Here is an 18,866-nt window from a genome sequence, read left to right on the forward strand (position 1 = left end):
GCTGCGTGAGGGGTGCTTGAAGGTAAAAGCTGACACAAACTTACTTAGTAAAAGATGCCATCTTTTCTAATAAATTATATTTATTTACAAAAGGTCTAATTTTATATAACTGAAGTTCTTTACATCAGAACAATATATAAACAGAAGAGAAAACCTGGTAATTACACAGAACATAAAAACCTTGTTTCCCTATTACTCACCTTTCAGAACAAGTCTTCAGTTTAGTTGTAGAGGTAAGCAAGAGACCAACACCTACCGGAGATATTTGCAGGCAGGACAAACAAAACAAAACAAAACTAAAAACAAAAAAACCCCACACAACCCAATGTCTGTAAGTTAGCACATTTGGATACCCTCAAGGAACAGCGTGAAGGAGCATCAAGAAATGGCTTGGTTTGAAAAGGGAAAAAAAAAGGGCTTAGTTTGAATCTGATCTGATTAGACAGCCACCCTGTTTCATAGTTTATGGCTGAAAACTGGGTTTGGGGGATTAGCCAGTAGCACTGAAATGTAAACATCAACCTTACACCTAGGGCGATTACCATTAAATTAAGTCAATTATCAATCACTAACAATGAGATGTCTTTGAACTAGATCCTACAGTCACAAAAGCAGTTTTTATATAGCAAGTTTAAAAAGCATAATCTACTGCAATTAAGGAATTTAGGTCAGGTAGACAAGTGAAATAAAATGGAGGGCTGGGGGTGTGTGGGTAACAGGAACAGAATCTTCTCACTTCCCACCTCACCGTAGTCAGCTCTAACATCTGACTGCCTGTCATGTCACCATTATTCACCTTTGGTCAAAAATAGCCTGAAATGATTAGTTCTCAGCTTATCATTTAAATAAGAGGTTTGCTATTGTATCCCTTAGGGCCTTTAAAAACCAACTCTGACCTAGCTAATTCCTTAAATAAGTCACTACTTTTGAACTATTATATACTATTAATTTATGAATAGTTACAAAGAAGGTATGTTTCAAATCATCACAGGGGATTTCATTTCCTACTCAAAAACCACATGGAAGTTATATGTTCTAATAGCCTTTTGAACTTTTCTTAAGTAACGGCTAAGGTACAAGTCACTAAAACGTATCTTCAGTGCACTTCAGTTATGTATGTGGGCTTTAGTCGTGGGTTAGTGTGGTTTATTGCAATGATGCTTTTTGAAGCCCTTGAATACAGATGATGGGTACCATGTATGTTGGCTGAGTACATCTGTCAACTAATATGTTACATTCATTCAATAGATGCCTACTATGTGCCAGGCACTGTTCTAATCCACAGAATACAGCAGTGAATAAAACAAATAGGAAATAGACCACCGCTGAAGTCAAAACAATCGAAAACTTAAAGGTAAGAATAAGGTAAGAATTATTAGATTGGTAGTACCAGAACCATAGAATGAGAATATAAGCCTAATGTTATAAACCTAGTTGAACACAGTTCCATGAAAATTATTCATGAAGTTATGTTACATTTCCTTTATGTGAAATCAGTGCAGTTTTACCTAGAGGATGGAAAAGAATTAAAATTCTACCTTGTACTGAGATACATCCCCAAGGGAAAAGCCTCAGATTTAAGATATAAGGAATTCATGTGCTTTGCCTCATTTTGCTTTTAGAAATGTTTAGTTTTTTACTTTGTAATTTACATTTAAATTACATAATATACATAACTATCCTATCCTATAAACTTTAGAAACAGCATTCATCATTCTACCCTAGGTACTATTTGATTAGAAACCTTTTTCCCTCCTAAAGAGCATCTAGGCTTAAAAAAAAAAACACAAACCTTTCTGTAAAAGGTGCTAACCCTTGCTGGATGCAAAAATAAAAGTGGCTGCCCAGTCAGCACTCAGTTGACCACAGACAATGGACGATAACCAGAAGCAAGTAAGGCTAATGCTTTTTACAGGTCACAAAGTCCTTTGGTAACTTTGTGAAAGCTGTAGATGTTCTTTCCAGAAAAACGTACACAGATGTTTCAGGAGTTTTTAGTCTCTTCACTCTACCACTATGAATTAAGATTGCCTCACTCCAGTCCTTTTAATTTTACAGTATTATGAGGCCCAATTAGCAAAAGTGAAGAGAGCTATGATACTTTGATCATTTTCAGATTTACTGAGAGGCATAAAAGGTATTTTTATTGTTGAAAAACATATGAATAATCTATATTCTGGATCTACCTTTGGGTAACAAAATGCTATCACTATGTTCAAAAAAAGGTAGTACTTCTTTTATTTGAAAGCAGTAAGTTATTTAAATATGCTCAGGAAAAGTACAATGAATTCTTCATACCTGATTAATTTTTCATACAAATTCAATTTCCCCACATAGGAATTAGAGACTGGGAGAAAATAAAAATATCAAGTACCTAGTTTGACTATTAAGTATTAGTGAAGTTAATTCATAACTCGTTAATGTTGACCTCAACATTTACCTAAGTCTGAGATGTAACTGAAACACACATTCCCCCTTATCTGAAAATAAACACGCTTTCCTGTTTGAACACATTTGTTCAAACTGTTTCAACATATCTGTTTAATTCTACTTTCAAGACATTTCAGCTTTTACCAGACTGAAGATTTTGAAACCTAAATCTTTGATCTAATTGGTTAAAAACATTCACAGAACTCTTGCTTTATTTAACAAAGTCTTCCCATTACCTGTGCCTTCAGACTGGACAGTATCTTTCTGGCAACTAAGTCTCATTTCATGGGATCATCAAAGGGTAGTAGACAAGGATTATAGTCACTTGAATAACATCTTTTACAATAAGGATGTTGTATTTAGAGTTGTAATTTGTTCACTAGTTTTGTTTCTAGGTTAAATAATTTTCATGGGTGAACTATAGGGAAACTTGAATTTGTATTGTCCTGTAGGGGGATTTGAGGTTGTGATAAGACAGTATAAAAAAGAACAGAAATTTATATTGAGGACATGCTAAAACACATCAATAGCTTTTTATTTAAATAGAAAAATCAAAACTTTAAAGTTGTACTAAAAAATTCGTTCATAGAATTAAAACATTTTACAGATTCTAAATTCTCTGGTGAAACATCACTAGTATTTCTGCCAATATCATATGCTTATTTTAAATATTTTACCACTGACTTCTTGTCAAGTGTTAGACATGATTGGCAATATTAACTATCATTACAGTGGGATCTCTGAAAAATAAGTCTAGGTGAATAAGTCAGGGTATAACTACCCTGTTTGAGTAGTTACACATTTTGGTTCTGATATACAACGGGAGACTCAAGCAAGTAACTTGATTACTTCACATTTTCTAAAAATAATGGTCCTCACTTTCTACAAAGTTGTATTTGACAACAGAAAAATGACTTGGGCGGGAAAAGTTCAGACACAACTCCCACCCTCTTTTTTGGATGTTTTCAACAATGAACAGATTTAAATGAAACAGGGAGCAGGGATGGGAAAGAGTCACCCTGGTCTGTCCCAATTTTCAAATTTATTAGGCTTATGAAGAAAAAGTAAAATGAACTTTTACCCTTTTAAATACCAAATTGAAATAGGATCGCTCAAAGATAATACCAAAGACTATGTGCTAAATTTTACTATTAAAAAAAATCTTGCACTGAAGGAATATAGTATACATTACACTACTAACTTTCAAAAGTTAGCAAGTGAAAAGTATTCTAGCTTCAAACCATTGCCTCTCTACAGTATTCTGTAGAAATTCATAGATCAAAAACAAATATAGGGGCTTCAAATGTACTGATTATATTAAAAAAGAAAGTAACTTAGCTATGTGGCTAAGAGGAAGAAAAATTTCAGGGATTTAGTTTCTTTATCTTTAAATGATCATACAAGTATTTTTAGAGCTGAGCAGTTTACGTAGAAATAAATACTAGTACACGCTAGAAGAGAAGGTTTAATAATTGATAAAAATGTACAAAAATATTCAAATCAGAAATGCTTTAGAATGTGTACCACGAAGTCAATACTTCTCAGTGAGTAGGGAAGGTAAAAGACTTCCTCAAAGAAAAAAAGCAAAAGAAAGATCGGATTAAAAAAAAAAAGAAAAAAGACAACTGTTAAAGAAAATGTTTACGTGAACATTGATTTTTGTTTTAGACAAGGATATTGCAACTATCACTTAAAGTTGGTGGCACATTCTTTAGTAGGTCCTTAAGGCAATATATTTAAACTAATTTACAATTTGATTTAATGTTAACTTTTAAAACATCACCTCAAAATAATGCCCTCACAATAGCCTTTTTAAAATGTATTCAGATGTTTCATAAAAAATAATGGTGGCTTTATTATAGCAGTGCTCATTAGCGCCACTATAGTTAAGGGTCTACCAAGTTTCCATTAAGAACACCTATTTCTGGGTTCACCATAAAAGATCAGATTAGCTTCAACCAGTTGGGTAGTGCACAGAAAAGCAGTTTTATCAGTTGCTGGTGCTTTTTTTGTACGGCTAAGTATCAAAAAAAGTTTCATTATATTTTCAAAATCCAGCTTCCATAAAGTAAATCACCTTAATGACTTAGACTTTAGAACAAAGTACAGACATCTGCAGTTATCAGTAAATTGCCACCTTTAATCCATCCTGCAGTGCCCTATGAAAGGGTCACAGAAAAACAGTTATGACTATATGAAAATATGATTCTTGATACAGAATCAAGAGTTATTTTCAATTTCCTTTGCTTTTATAAAGTCCACAATAACAATACTTAAATGCACTTTTTTTTTCCTGTGATATAATTAAAACCCAGTGTTATTTCAACTGAACTTAAAATAGAGTCCCTGGTCTGAATTAGACTATAAATCATACTGTAAACATATATTTGGTATAATTTATTGATCATCATCCAGTTGCTCCAAAAGGGTCCTTCTGCGCTTTTCCAATTCCCCTTCACTCAATTCACTGCCAGAAGTATCCCAATTACCCTGAAAAGATATTGAATACAATTACATTTCATGGTTGTACTCAAAAGGTAAGGTTATAAGTAGTAATGAACTTTTGGAAAAAAAAAATCCAAAATGAATTCTCTTTCACAGAAACAGATAAGCACGAACATCACACAGTCTAAAGATTTACCACCTCTTTCCCAAAAGTCTACCAAATGGGTTGCTAAGTACATATGCCTTGGTTATATTAGGAGAATCTTAATGAGAATGAGATTTTTATATGTTGTGTTTAGTTAATATTAATATATGAATCGGGGACAATGGTACATACCAATTTCTTTTCCTTCCCCTTGCACAACTGATTATGAAATATCCTGTTTCCATTTAATAGAAGCCGGGGGATCATTTCCTAGGCACTATATTCCTTGCTAATTTTGCAGATTCTAAGCTGTCCTATGAGTGTTTTATATTACAGAAAACTATGCTTAGGACAAACATTCAAGAATCACGAGCAGCACAAGACTTATGCTGAAGAAAAAATAGTAAGACATCATTTGAGAGAAACCACCTTTGAAAAGTGGATAGTTCGCCTATCCTCTTTCCCTTCAGGGACTTCATTTAATCTACTCTAAGGAAGAAGAAATTGTTAAGCTGCTAATAGGTATCAAGGAAACATTCACTTTTCACCAAGCATGTGAATCAGATTCACCAGCACAGCATTTAAGAAAAACAAAAAAACCTCCACCTTAGAGAAACTGAATCAAAATATCCAGAGGGAGAGCCCGGGCTTGTCTACATAGTTGGAACTCTCTACTGGCAATTCCGAGGCAATGGCCTTGCTAAGCCCACAATATCTGTGGGAGGAATGGCAAGACTGAGAAGGCTTGTGTTATTGTGCTGTCATTTACATATATGTACACATACACATATATGGGAAAATAAGGACTAATTACCTCTTCTCCCCAGTGATTATTCCAAAGGGTACTGGAATGCTACCTTTTGAAAATGGATTTAGTAACAATGACAACTAAACATCTAAAAGAAGAACCCTGATTTGAGTCTCTTAATGAGAATGCACAAAGCAGAAGACCGTATTCTCCTTTCTTTTTTTAAAATTTATGTATTTATTTATTTTAATCCTCACCCAAGGACATGCTGAGAGAGAGAAACATCAGTTGGTTGCCTTGTAAACGTGTCCCAACCTGGGATAAAATCTGCAACCCAGGCACAGGTCCTGAGTAGGATTCGAACCAGTAACCTTTCAGTGCACAGGACACTCAACCAACTGAGCCACTCTGGCCTGGCTTTATCTTCCTTTCGTAGTGAGTTTAAGTAATAACATAGTACCCCATAGCTGTTATTTTATGGAATATAAAATTTAGGGTACTCCAATCAGGTCATTTATGACCACATACACTAGAAAACTATTCTGTGTGAAAGGCAGTTAACAAAATTTTCATTGTTTCCTGTAATGATGGCAGAACTGAAAAACCTCTCTTTAAACACCCTCATAGTTTAAAACTATAGTCTCCATTTCTTCATTTTGAAAATACAGGTATGAAAGAATTCTAAGTACTTACAGAAGAATCCTTTCCAGTCTTTTTCTTAGGTGATTTGTGTTTTGATTCTGACCGTTGTCTAGTTCTGTCCTTTTCACTTTCCCGGTCTTTTTCTTTTTTATCCTTCTCTCGCTCAGCATCTGACTCTGGAGAGTCCTGTGTAAATTTTAAAATGTTAGCATTTGACAAAGATATTTTAAACAATCCCTATATAGGTAATATTTAGGAAAATGCATATGCAGCTCAGAATATGTTCCAGAGTGGTGAAATATAAATTGCTAAGCTCAAGGATTCTATAACATTTCCAAGATTCATGGAGGGAGTGGCCTATTTGGGAAGGTTGACATTCTGATAGAGTAATATATTACCACTACAAGAGCTTTACTAAATAAGGATGAAGGTACACTGAGAATAAAAGCATACTTAAGATTGGATTATAGCTATTATGAAAATTTAGGCAGACATTACGTTTTCTACAAACCCAATAAAACATTACTTATTTAGTTATGTATGTAAGATGCTTGATTAGCTCAATCACATAGTAGGTTGATAGCTGTATAATGAAATTCATTCTTCAAATTTGCTGAGCAGCAAGAATTATTTAAAATGTAATGTCAGTGCCTTAACAAGCAGTCCCTTCATTAGCTATGCACAAATTCAAGTAAGAAACATGGAAAGAATTCTCATTCAACAGGTTTGTGGTAACATCCGGGCCCTTAAATTTTGAAAAAGCCCCCTCAGTTTGTACCTAAGATGAAGTGTTTTTCAACAATAGTTGTCATACATATACAAAACATAAAGACATGTGTCTTTCTCTAAGATTACTTTGGAAACTCTAACACCGGTGTGTTTATTTTTCTTCAAAGCTCACTGAAATACTTCAATGGAACCTTAAGATGAAAATTAACTTTGAAACTCCTGAATGTAGGTGCCCACCTAAACTGTGTTGGACTGCATAGGGCTAGACAGAAAAAGGTTCTACTGCCACTGAGGACATTAAGGTCAAAACCCCAGTGTAAAAATTAAAAGCTTGCTTACAGATTTATGTCTCCTCTTCTTGCTTTTCTTCTTATGTTTTTTTGACTTCTTGTAACTTCTCTCTAAGCATCATGAAAAAGAAAAAGTGTCAGAAACTAAGTACTTTCAAGTGTCAATGATTTTAATCAAGTTAAAGATATGCTTACCAGACTCAGCACTAGAAGAATGTTCTGAAGCAGAACGAGACTCTGATCGCTGTCTTTTTTTCTTTGTATGGCTGTCATCATCATCTGAATCTGACCCCTAAATAATACAAATAATTTTATTCATAATGATGCTAACAAATGATTCAATACACTTATGGTGCCATCTAATAAACTTCCTTACCGATCGAGAACGGGAACGTTTCCTGTGGTGCTTTTTAGATTTTTTAGAATGTTTTTTGTTCTTTGAATGATGATGTTGACATTCGTGCTGCAGGGGCAAAAGAAAAAAATATTCAAAAGTTTACATTTTCTTTGGACAGATCATATAGAATAAGTTCTTAGAGTAAAACTCCAATTTGCATATTCAGGAGGTACTCCTTTGAAACTGTTCTCTTCTGATGCTTCTTAATCATCACTTAGATATTTAAATACAAGAATGTTAAAAAAATATTAATCAAGAAAGTACTTTTTGTAGAAATGATAATGGTGCCGGTTGTAGGGATAACTGACACACTCCAGAAATGTGTGTGTGTGTGTGTGTGTGTGTGTGTGTGTATATATATATATATATATATATATCGCAGAACAGTTACACTGCTTTCACAAACGATGAAATACAATTACATTCAGACAAGGATTTCCTGATGGCTCTGCACCAAGATAAAGAATTATCTCAGAACTGTCCTTAAACTAATAAATGAGGTAAGTTTCAGAATAAATACAAAATCTACTCCTCTTTTAACACAAGGAGCCTTCCCTTCTTAGTCAAACTTAAGACAACATCATTCCACAAACCCAGTAAAACACAAACCCCACACGAAATGAGAAAAAGTATTGCCTCTGTGGATTTTAACTCTTACGAAAACAATTATCAGGCAAGTAGGAAAGAGGAAATGCTGTAGTAAAAAGTCCTTTTCCCAAAATATCTATGGCTTTGAAAATAAATTTTGCTTCAGTTTACAAGTAAGTGGAAATGGAAAATCTGGTTGAGGAGGAACTCTCATTCTTTTTATGTCACTGCATGCTAACTCTTCCTTTTCTACCTAAAGGCCCAGATTATTGGGGTACAAAAACCTATTCTAATGGGTTCAGCCTTTCCCTTTGCTACCATCTTCATTTATGACCATACCATTTTAACCCCAGCACAGATCATGAAAGAATCTTGATGGACATTCTTAAATAGGGGGAAAATGTTAAGACAAATGTACATTCTAGCACTTAAAAATCTTGTTAAAATGATTCTGATGCATGATTTCTGCTGATAGGGTCTGAGATTCTGCACTTATAAAAAGCTCCCAGTTCAGAGAGACAATGTTAGTCTGATACTCACTTTGAGTAGCAAAGATCTAGAAGCAAACTCTTAACACTGATAGGTCATCAAGAACAATACAATGAAACAGTCATCAACTTAAGTGACCTGCTATGCCCAATGCTATGCAACAGTGTAATAAATTATATGCCAGCTTTTGGCTAGTTGCATATTATCAGTTTGTCTATAACTGGCAGCATAGCAAGTACCGACTCTAAAGTCAGCCTGTGTTGGAATCCCTGCAAATTACTTTACTTCTCTTTGAAGCAGTTTACTTATGTGTGACTTCATAGGGTTACTGTGAGGATTACATTCATATATGTAATATCTGTCTAATAATTAGAATAGTGCCTGGCCTACAAAGGCATGAAACATTTAATCATTATTGGTCAAATTAGTATATTCACTACATACCAAAATACCCTTATTCAGCTAATGAAGTAACTTGCAATTTTTTCATTAACCTATTCTAACAAAACTTATTTCACTATTTTTCAGAACCCCCGAGCTTTTAATACATTTAATGCAGTATAATATTTAAAACATATACTTTTTACGTTTTCTTTAGGTTTACTAGTCAGTTGATATGGTTGCTAAATGGCTGAATTTCCAAAACATTGTAAAAACAAAACAAATATGAATAGTCTCCACAAACAAATCTTTATATTCTCATGCAACATTTATTTCATTTAAAAGTAGTCTCTATTAAAAAAAAATCCCAACTATCCCAGGTTACCAAATTTGTAGAAAAAGCAGTGTAATTTAAGAAACATACTTGTCATTCTGAATTCCTTTATTTTTATATAGTTTGTATTTCAGCCAATTATGAGAATACTAACATTACCTCAAGCACATGCATAAAATCTTTAAATATTCGTTTTCTTTCAGACTCTAGAGTTATGTCCTCAAATGCCGGCTCTTTCACAAATCTCTCCCGGATCTGAAAAATTTGGATATGCAATAAATATATTAATACCAAGAAAAAGATAACAATATGACTAACAGGAAACAGCAAATGAAAATTGTGATAGCCCAGTCTCCTCAAAGTCTATTATATTATTTTCTTGACTCTAAAATCCAGACCACTTTATTTTTTTAATATTTTTTCTTTATTGATTTTGAGAGAGAGGAAGAGAGAGGGAGAGAGAGGTAGAAACATCGACGAGAGAGAACATTGGTTACCTTCTGCATGCCCCATGCTGGAGATTGGGCCCACAACCCCGGCATGTGCCCTGACCAGGAATCAAACTGGCAACCTCTTGGCACATAGGTCGATGCCAACCACTGAGATACAATGGCCGGGTTCCAGACCACTTTAAACAAATATTCCTATATGCAGAGTCACAGCTGACTTTTAATCTAATCTCAATATATTTAATATATTCTACAAACTGTTTCTTTGATTTTGTAGCCACAAAAATAAGCTAAGTATTTTTATCTTTAATTGTAAAGGAAACAATTCATTAGGAAAAATTCACAAACATACATACATCTTCCCAGACAGCATCCAATTCTATTGGAGGAGTAGCTTGTTTCAACATACTCTTAAATGCAGATTCTTTTCGTTTCATCTTTCGAGCCTCCTCTTTTTCTCTTTCACGTTCACGGGCTTCTGCCTTTTCTAGTAACTTTTAGAAAATCATATTTAATCAGTTACAATAGTATAATAACTTTTGTTAATTGAAATAACTCAGTAGTCTTAATTTCAGTATTCTCTCACATCACTTATAAGTTAAATTCCAATTTATAACCAGTTAACTTGAGCAAAGAAAGTTTAATATCACCCCATCATCTAAATACATTCTTTCCTTTTACTTTACCCTTGTGAAATCCTACTCATATTCCATTATTTCAGTAACCTACAACTGAAGTACTTTGACTAAATACATTAAAAACTACGCAAATAAAAGTTGTTTATATAGCAAAGACCATGACTTACACTATTAAAAGCCAACTTAATATTTCCAGCGTCTAATGTGGTTGATCTTTTAGTTGAACTGATTACTGCCACAAAGTCTTCAAAAGTAGTATTTACTTCAACTACAAATCCTTTATCCTAAAAAAAAAAAGAAATTTTGTTAATAACACATGTATCAAAGGAACATAGAATCAATTTAAAAAATATACCACAGATTGACAGTTTATAGTAAGTATACTATTTACCTTTAGAATGTCTTTTATTATCTTCTTCTCATCGTGATAACGTGCTTTAAGATCCTCAACATAAAACTTGAAAAGGTCAAGTGCAGTTGATCCTAATGAAAAAACTAAAGAAGTCAAAAGCTAGCTCTAACCAAAGAGCTGCAATTATTTTTTTGTTTATAAAACAAAATAAAGTGCCCCCTCCCCCAATTCCCAACCCAATCCTACCTTCCCCTTTGGCCCATTCCAACTACTATCATAACTAAGTTGAGAAAGAAAAGAATCTCACCAGGCTGACCAAGCATATTAGTGAATCTAATGTCAGAACTAATTGTTGGATACAATTCCATCCAAGATGACATAGAATGCAGTTGTCCATGTTCATGCAATTCATCTAAAAATATCTGGAAAAAAAAATTTATACCATTAACAACAACAAAAAAATCCATTATATTGAAGACATCTCTAAGGACATTAGAAAAATATTAGTGTAGCATGAACATACCCATTAAAAACAGCAATACTTAAAACTCTTCAACCACTGTTACCCCAAATATGTTTAGGTGCAAAGAATACTTGGCTCCTTGACTAAAGTAAAAACTGATTTTAGCCAAAAAGGTATTTTTTGCTTCAGAGAAAAGGACCTTTGAAAAGCTACATTATCTTTCCAGGCTTCAGTTTATCATCCTGTAAGATGGAACATCATTTCCAATTAAAAAATATATATATGAAGATATAAAAGTTAACTCAATATATTGAATATTATTTATTTCAAATGATAATGCTAAAGAATGTGTACACACGTTTCCTATAAAATAATACTTTTGTTTTTAAACATAGTGCCTGATATGTTCTGGGTGTTTTGATTTTTTATTTAATTTTCTTAACAAATGTGGATCTCTTAAGAGAAGGACATTTAATTTTACCAAAGTAATATATAGAGTACTTTGGGGAAGTAGGACTCAACCCTGAATCTCATTTCAAAACCTATTTATTTCTATAATACTACCTTAATTCTAAATCATTATATGCTTATTCTTTATCCTTTTATGCTAGTTGCTGACTTTCAGCACAATATATTAGGACTTTGGTACTCAGCAATTCCCATATTTCCTGCTTCCCCTAATCCTTGGGGGCGGGGGGGTTAATCCTATAAACAAATGTTCCTAAAGAACGATGACCTCAAATTCTGTTCCTAAAATTCCTAAACCTGTAATGCTTAATATGGTAGCCACTGGTTAAATGTAGCTTCCAAGTACATGAAATGTGGCTAGTCTGAATTGAGGTGTGCAATCAGTGTACACAACACAATGATTTTGAAGACCTACTTCCAAAAATCACCAATTTTAAAACACATTGATTGCATGTTAAAATGATATTCTGAATATATTGGGTAAAATAAAAGATTACTAAAATTAGTTAAAAATAACAATCACATGATTTACAAATTTTTATTGGATAGCACTGTCTTGAATAATACCGGACAGCTATAACTCCTCTTTCTCCTCAAATGAGAATAGGAGTGTCCATACAGTCTTATTATTTCCAGCATTCTTTTCTCAAAACTTATTATCTACCCTTTTTTTCCTACCCTTCCTATAACATAAACGAAATCCTTAACCCAACCCTGTTGTGTTTTGACTAAGTTCCTCACTTGCTCCCTCTTTTGAGTTCCTAAAATAGCTCAGAAACCATCTTCAACAATGCTCTCTAGGATTGTAGAATTTACTTCACTCCATCATACCTGCTTTGCTAATATTTCTGTTTCACTTCCAGGTTGCTAAGCCCTGATAGTCATAGAATTTTGATACTGAATCCATTTCAGTAATGAATTCCAAACCTGAGTAAAAATTATAATCTCCTGAGAACTTTTTAAAAAATATATAGATTAAAAGCCAGATATTTGTAATTTTACTTTTTAAAGATCATTTGGTGAGTTGATCTGAATTCAGGTTTGAAGACCATTATGCTAAAATCGTATGGCTGGTGCAATAGGGCAGGAGCCTAGTCTTAAAATTTCACTTCTTTATTGATTTTTTAGAGAGAGGGAGAGGGGGAGAGAGAGAGAACATCAATTGGCCACCTCCTACATGCCCCCCACTGAAGATCATGCCCACAACCTGGGCATGTCCCTGACTGGGAACCAAACAGTGACCTCTTGGTGCATGGGTCGACATTCAACCACTGAGCCACATGACTGGGCAGGAGCCTAGTCTTTACAGAAAGCAACTTGCTTCAAAGACAGCTGAGCCTGGTATTTCTCCTTCCCTTAGAAGGGAGGTATCCCAACCTAGGCACCAATTTAATCCCCCCCCCCCCCATCTACTTCCTTCTGTCTTCTTTTATACTACTCATATACACGCTTGGATTCCAAACCTTCTAAGATTGTTTAATGAGATACCTCTATCATTTAATTCTTTCTTCATTCTCTCTCTCAAAAGATTTCTCTTACTCAAGAAAAGCTATTCTCTTAACCTTACGCTTACTCAAACTTTATCTTATCACCAAAATATCTGCAAGAAAGGTCTAATTTTGCCTCTTTTTACCTCTAAACTATTTGGTAACTCTAACTCTCCCAACCATGCTGACAGTCAACAAACACTTTAAATGCTACATCCAAAAGTATTCTTTGTTTTATTTCATATTCTTAACATTTGCTACTTTTGGTGGGTTCCTCTACCCAGTGGTTTCTCAAAAGAATCATTTGAAAGACTGGTTAAAAACCACAGACTGTTGGGTCCCACCTCCAGAAGTTGATTCAGTATATCTGTTATGGGGTTTGAATATCTGCATTTCTGTAACTTCCCAGATGACTCTGATGCTGTTCATCTGAGTGCCAAACTTTGAGGACCACCACTCTATCTTAAAACTCCACCTTACCTTCTGAGACACTACACATTCCCATGGTTCTCCTTTAAAACCCTTGATCATATATTTCCACTCTTGATATAAATTCAAATACCAGTTTTAAGACTTAAAAAAGCCATACATTCTCCTTGTTATAAATGTCACAAATACTTATCATTACCTAACTAGCAAATGAGTACTAAATAAAATAACCGCCATCATCATAACCATTATTACTGAGAATGTTCTTTTCACTTATGATTTTTTTTAAAAATGTCAATTTTCTAATTTATTTTACTGATGTTCTAAATATACTTTTTGATAGGTGATGTAAGGACACAGGAAAATGACTAAGCTGAATACCGGAAGCAAAAACAGTAACATGCTCACACAAGTTATATCAATAGTAATCAGAATCCATGCCAGATACATACCAATCTGATTTAAAGCCATATTTTAGGCTTAGCTAGAAGAGCCATGTGGCCTTTACGTTAGGATTTCTCCTGCACATTCTCCAGTCCCAGTACTGACACTGTATATTCTGTTTTCTGTGACCCAGATTTCCTTATTTTTATTGTTATTATTTTATTATATAAGTCTCCTTATTTCAAACTCCTGCAAAATCTCCATAAGACACATGAAAGTTCAATCAATGGTTGTAGAAGAATATTAACTGACCTTCTAAAAATCTGTTCACTCCTTCTTCCTGGCCACATAGCTGATAATTTAAAAATCTAGATTTTCTAGCCTCCTTTGTAGCTGGTTATGACCATGTGACTAAATTCCAAGCAACTGAATACTAAAGAGAACTTCTACCTCACTGGATTTAAAAAGAACTGCCCTCTTAATTGACTCAGCAATTCTATTGAGGGGGTGGGGTGGGGAGTCAATGTCTAGGAAAGAAAGAGACAAAGCATGTTCCAGATTCTCACTCAGATCATCAGAGTTCAGATTCAGCAGATCTGTTCACCTGAGGAAGGACTGAATCCAATACTGAGATTATGTTTTCTTATATGACCAGTAATTCTCTGGGGTGGGTGCTGTTAGGGCGTGTGATTTTGTTTTATAGTAGCTGTCTAAAGTATTTTTACAATATGTTTAATCATAAGTGTTTTAAAAAGCAGTGGTATCCTATAAAGTGAAAATCTAAGTTCTAGAGCTGTGGATGTGAAATTGAGGTCATATTACATTGTTTTACCACCTATAACTAAAATCTAGTATGGGAAACCCAGGAAGGCTTGTAGACACCTTGTCACAGTGGCCAGCACCACCACTGGAAAGACAAGAGAACCACAGTGGTTGGGACAGCCTGTATTTCCATTTCTAATAGGATACAGTGTATTTTTTTAATGAGAAGCCATACTCTTTAAATAAAGTTTGAAATATGAATGTGAATTCCTTTGGACAATGTTTTAAATCTATAACAAAGTTAAAAATTTCCACATTATTTTCGTTTAACTATTCTTTTCATCTATTAAATTATTGTATGTGGATGGGGAAGTTGTTTCTTTTCTTATACTTTTATTTCTGGTTATAGAAACAAATTCTATGTTAAACAAGTGGAACCGCCCTAACCCCCAAAAAACAAAAGGACTACCCTTTCAACTTAGATGTGATTATGAGAACAGCCCTAAATTATGAAGACAAGATTAATGGCCTAGGGCAATTCTCAAATATAGGCTATGTGTTACTACCACCTAGAAACATATTAGAAATGTAAATTCTCAGAACCCACCTAGAACAATTTAAACCAAATCAATCTCTGGTGGTAAAGCTCAACAATCTGTTTTTAAAAATCTAAATGATCCCTTGGGAAACTAACTAATAATATAAACTCATCAAGAGTAGTAAATATAAGTTATTATGGAATGTGAACTGAAATGAAGGTACTTACTATGACATTTAAGACGGTTAGTGACCTTCTGGCATGGTGATCTGAGTTTTTAAAAAGCCTGCTAGATGATTCTGACACAGACTAAGTTTTCAGAACCACTGCCTTAGGGCACTGATAATGTGCCCTACCCTAGACCAAACAACTTATTTTAAGAAACAGACCTGTTCGCCCTGGCCAATCTGACTCAGCAGGGTTGAAGTGTCGGTCCCCAGGTTCAGGTACAATTCCTGGTCAAGGGTGTGTACCTGGGTAGCAGGTTCAATCCCCGACCCAGGTTGGGGTCTCGTAAGAAGCAACTAATCAATGCGTATCCCTTGCATCGATGTTACTGTCTCTCACTATCCCCCTCCCTTCCACACTCTCTAATAATCAATGGGAAAATGTCTTTGGTAAAGATTAAAAAAAAAGAAATAGACTTGTTTAGGCTATTGTAACTTAGCATGTACTGGAATACAGTGTTTAATGGAAGAGACGTTGCAATTAAGACAGCACAGATAACTGCTATCTACTCTTATAACACAAGGCTGTCATAAAAATTAAGAGATTTAAATATGAAATGTATAAGCAATAAGCATATTAATGCTAACTGCTATCATTCTGATTCATTGGTCCATGATACTCTCCATTACTGAGATAATAAAAAATGGTACTTGGAGGTTAAAATGAAACACTAGCCTATATAAATGATATGTGATTTCAGCTCCTACATACAGCAGTTTTTATTTTTTTTTGGTACATGCCCCTAGCGGGAACCAAACCCAGGACTCTCTGGTACACAGGCGGATGCTCCAACCGTTGAGCCAAACCGGCCAGGGCTACATACAACATTTTAGAATTATGGCCCATCTCCTAAGCTATAGCAAAGCATTCCCTACAATTCTCTAGAGCCTAAAAAACAACTAGTACTAATGACTCATCACACGTATTTTGTTTTCAGTCTTCCTTCATGCTATTTCTTTTTCCCAAATAAAACCCTATCTATCAATGTGCTCCTTAAATACCAAATCTGTTACATCCTTCTATTTTCCTCTGGACTAAATGGCTGGTTTCAAGTGGGTTCATAACTAATTGTAAAACTTATGAGTTAAATGTGTATGAACACTTCACATGTGACGTAATCTGGGGTCAGGTGTCTCAAAATTATTTACAGCATTGTTGAAGCTCATTAACTAGAAATTTAAGCTAGAAAAGAGATTTTTTAAAATACCTGAAAAGATTCTCTATTTTTACGCTGTCGTCTCCTTTCTCTCAGCAAACTCTTCTGTTTTTCTTCTTCTTCTTCCTTTTCTAAAGCCCGAATGTGTTCTTCAAAGCAAATTAATGCATCTTCTTTATCCATGTCTAGAGTTTTTGTCAGTTAAAAAATTAAAATGTCAAAAAGCAGTAAGAAAAGCATTTTAATTTTTTGATTAACTCCCTATAAATTTCAAATACATCTTTCCAAAATACTTGTATTTAAAGCCAAGTATGACTTGTGATCATCTAAATGGGAAAAATTCATCAAAAGATACCCTACATCTGAGGATGAAACAAAGACTATGCACATGACTCAAATAATGAAAATAAATTTATGATGGTAAAATCTGTTAGCAATATCAGAATTACCCAAGGAACTTTTCAAAGTAGAGAGTTCTAAGGTCCTATTCCAAACCTCCTCTAGCATGGTATTCAAAAGGGTAATTAGAAAAACTTTAATTTAAAAGATAACTTAAGTATAAAAAGACAGAACTTGGGAAAGCTTAATGTAAGACAATACACATTCTGTGTTTTGAAAATCGCTAAAGCCCTTACTTTAAGAAGACAGCATTGAGTAAAATGTAATTTAGATCTTACAAAAAGTCACACTACGACAATTTCATGTTTGATGTATATGATAAATATATTTTGAAGGATTATCTTATAGAGCTAACTTCAGATTTTTGTCCTAAATCACAAAACTTAATTAGAAAGAAATATCCTATTTGGAAACAAAGTGATTTTTCAGAAATGAATTAACATTGGTGTAAAATTCAGTTAATGGTCTCATAAAAAGAATTCTTTGCTGCTTGAGAATCTTTTAAAAACGGTTTCTCTCATTTAGTCATTGTGCTTACTCTGTAATTCCTCATCTTCTGCAAAAGTTGGATTATCCATTAGATACTGCTGGGCTTCAGACCAAGTAGTAGAGTATGTTACATTAGCCATGTTGTCAAGTATGTTTTTTAAGGCTTCCCAATTTCTCTTTCGCAACTGCTTTGCTTGCTCCTAAATCAAAAGTATAAATATGTTTTCTTGAAGTTCAAAGATGATATGTGAACTGCAATTAGTAAAGGTTTCTTTACATTCTAAACCGATGAGCAAATTTCAATACCCATTTACTTTGAATATCAACATTATTGACCTTTCCAGGGCTCTTGCCTAACTGCTTGGCTTGGTACCTCTCTTCTAAAACCAGAATCTGGAAAATATGTCTTTCTCCTCCCCCTAGTAATTGTCTCTTCCTACAACTATGCATTATAGGCATGTTCTAAAAAAAAAACCAGTTACTGCAGACGAATCATACGATGAATAAATGCTAAGGTCTTCAACTACTCCAGCTAAGACTAAATTTTTGTTAATAATGTATTTCTCAAAGTTTCTTGAAGACAATAATATACAATTTAGTGCATAAAACAGACATGAGCAAAAAAGTGATTATTTTAAAACACTATCCTATAAGTACATTTTAGTGGAAACCATTACGTATTACTGCCCTTCTTACAAAGAAGCCCTGGCCGGTTTGGCTCAGCAGTTAGAGCATCGGTCCGCAGACCAGAGAGTCGTAGTTTAGGTTCTCACTAAGGGCAGGCACCTCGGTTGTAGTTTGTCCCCTCCCCCGATGGGGTCGTGTGGGTGGCAACCACTTGATGTGTCTCTCTCACATGGATGTTTCTGTCTCTTTCTCCCTCCCTCCTTCTCTCCCTCCTACTCTATCTGAAGATAAATGCAAAAATGTCCTCGGGTGAGGATAAAAAAAGAAAAAGAATTCTAAATAAAAGCAATATAAGCAATATAACTGAGTGTTTTTTAAA

General features: G+C 34.2%; 1 protein-coding gene across 8 annotated transcripts in view; it reads right to left on the minus strand.

Moving 5' to 3' along the window:
* Nucleotides 1-3,024: 3,024 nt before the first annotated feature.
* The window catches only part of PRPF40A (pre-mRNA processing factor 40 homolog A), a 60,471-nt gene continuing 44,629 nt past the window's right edge, over nt 3,025-18,866 (minus strand). For 3 of the 8 annotated variants that reach the window (XM_036253726.1, XM_036253731.1, XM_036253724.1), the window contains 12 exons: nt 17,910-18,060; nt 17,024-17,157; nt 11,365-11,479; nt 11,097-11,200; nt 10,873-10,989; nt 10,424-10,561; nt 9,778-9,873; nt 7,806-7,892; nt 7,625-7,721; nt 7,479-7,540; nt 6,462-6,596; nt 3,025-4,920 (listed from right to left, as the gene is read on the minus strand). In XM_036253726.1, coding sequence (XP_036109619.1) covers nt 4,828-4,920; nt 6,462-6,596; nt 7,479-7,540; nt 7,625-7,721; nt 7,806-7,892; nt 9,778-9,873; nt 10,424-10,561; nt 10,873-10,989; nt 11,097-11,200; nt 11,365-11,479; nt 17,024-17,157; nt 17,910-18,060 — 1,329 coding nt within the window. In that variant the 3' untranslated portion in view covers nt 3,025-4,827. The remainder of the gene's footprint in view (nt 4,921-6,461; nt 6,597-7,478; nt 7,541-7,624; nt 7,722-7,805; nt 7,893-9,777; nt 9,874-10,423; nt 10,562-10,872; nt 10,990-11,096; nt 11,201-11,364; nt 11,480-17,023; nt 17,158-17,909; nt 18,061-18,866) is intronic. The other 5 variants (XM_036253732.1, XM_036253727.1, XM_036253725.1 and 2 more) reach the window with 3 other exon arrangements.

This window comes from Molossus molossus, unplaced genomic scaffold (assembly GCF_014108415.1).
Source record: "Molossus molossus isolate mMolMol1 unplaced genomic scaffold, mMolMol1.p scaffold_m16_p_11, whole genome shotgun sequence".
NCBI lineage: Eukaryota > Metazoa > Chordata > Mammalia > Chiroptera > Molossidae > Molossus > Molossus molossus.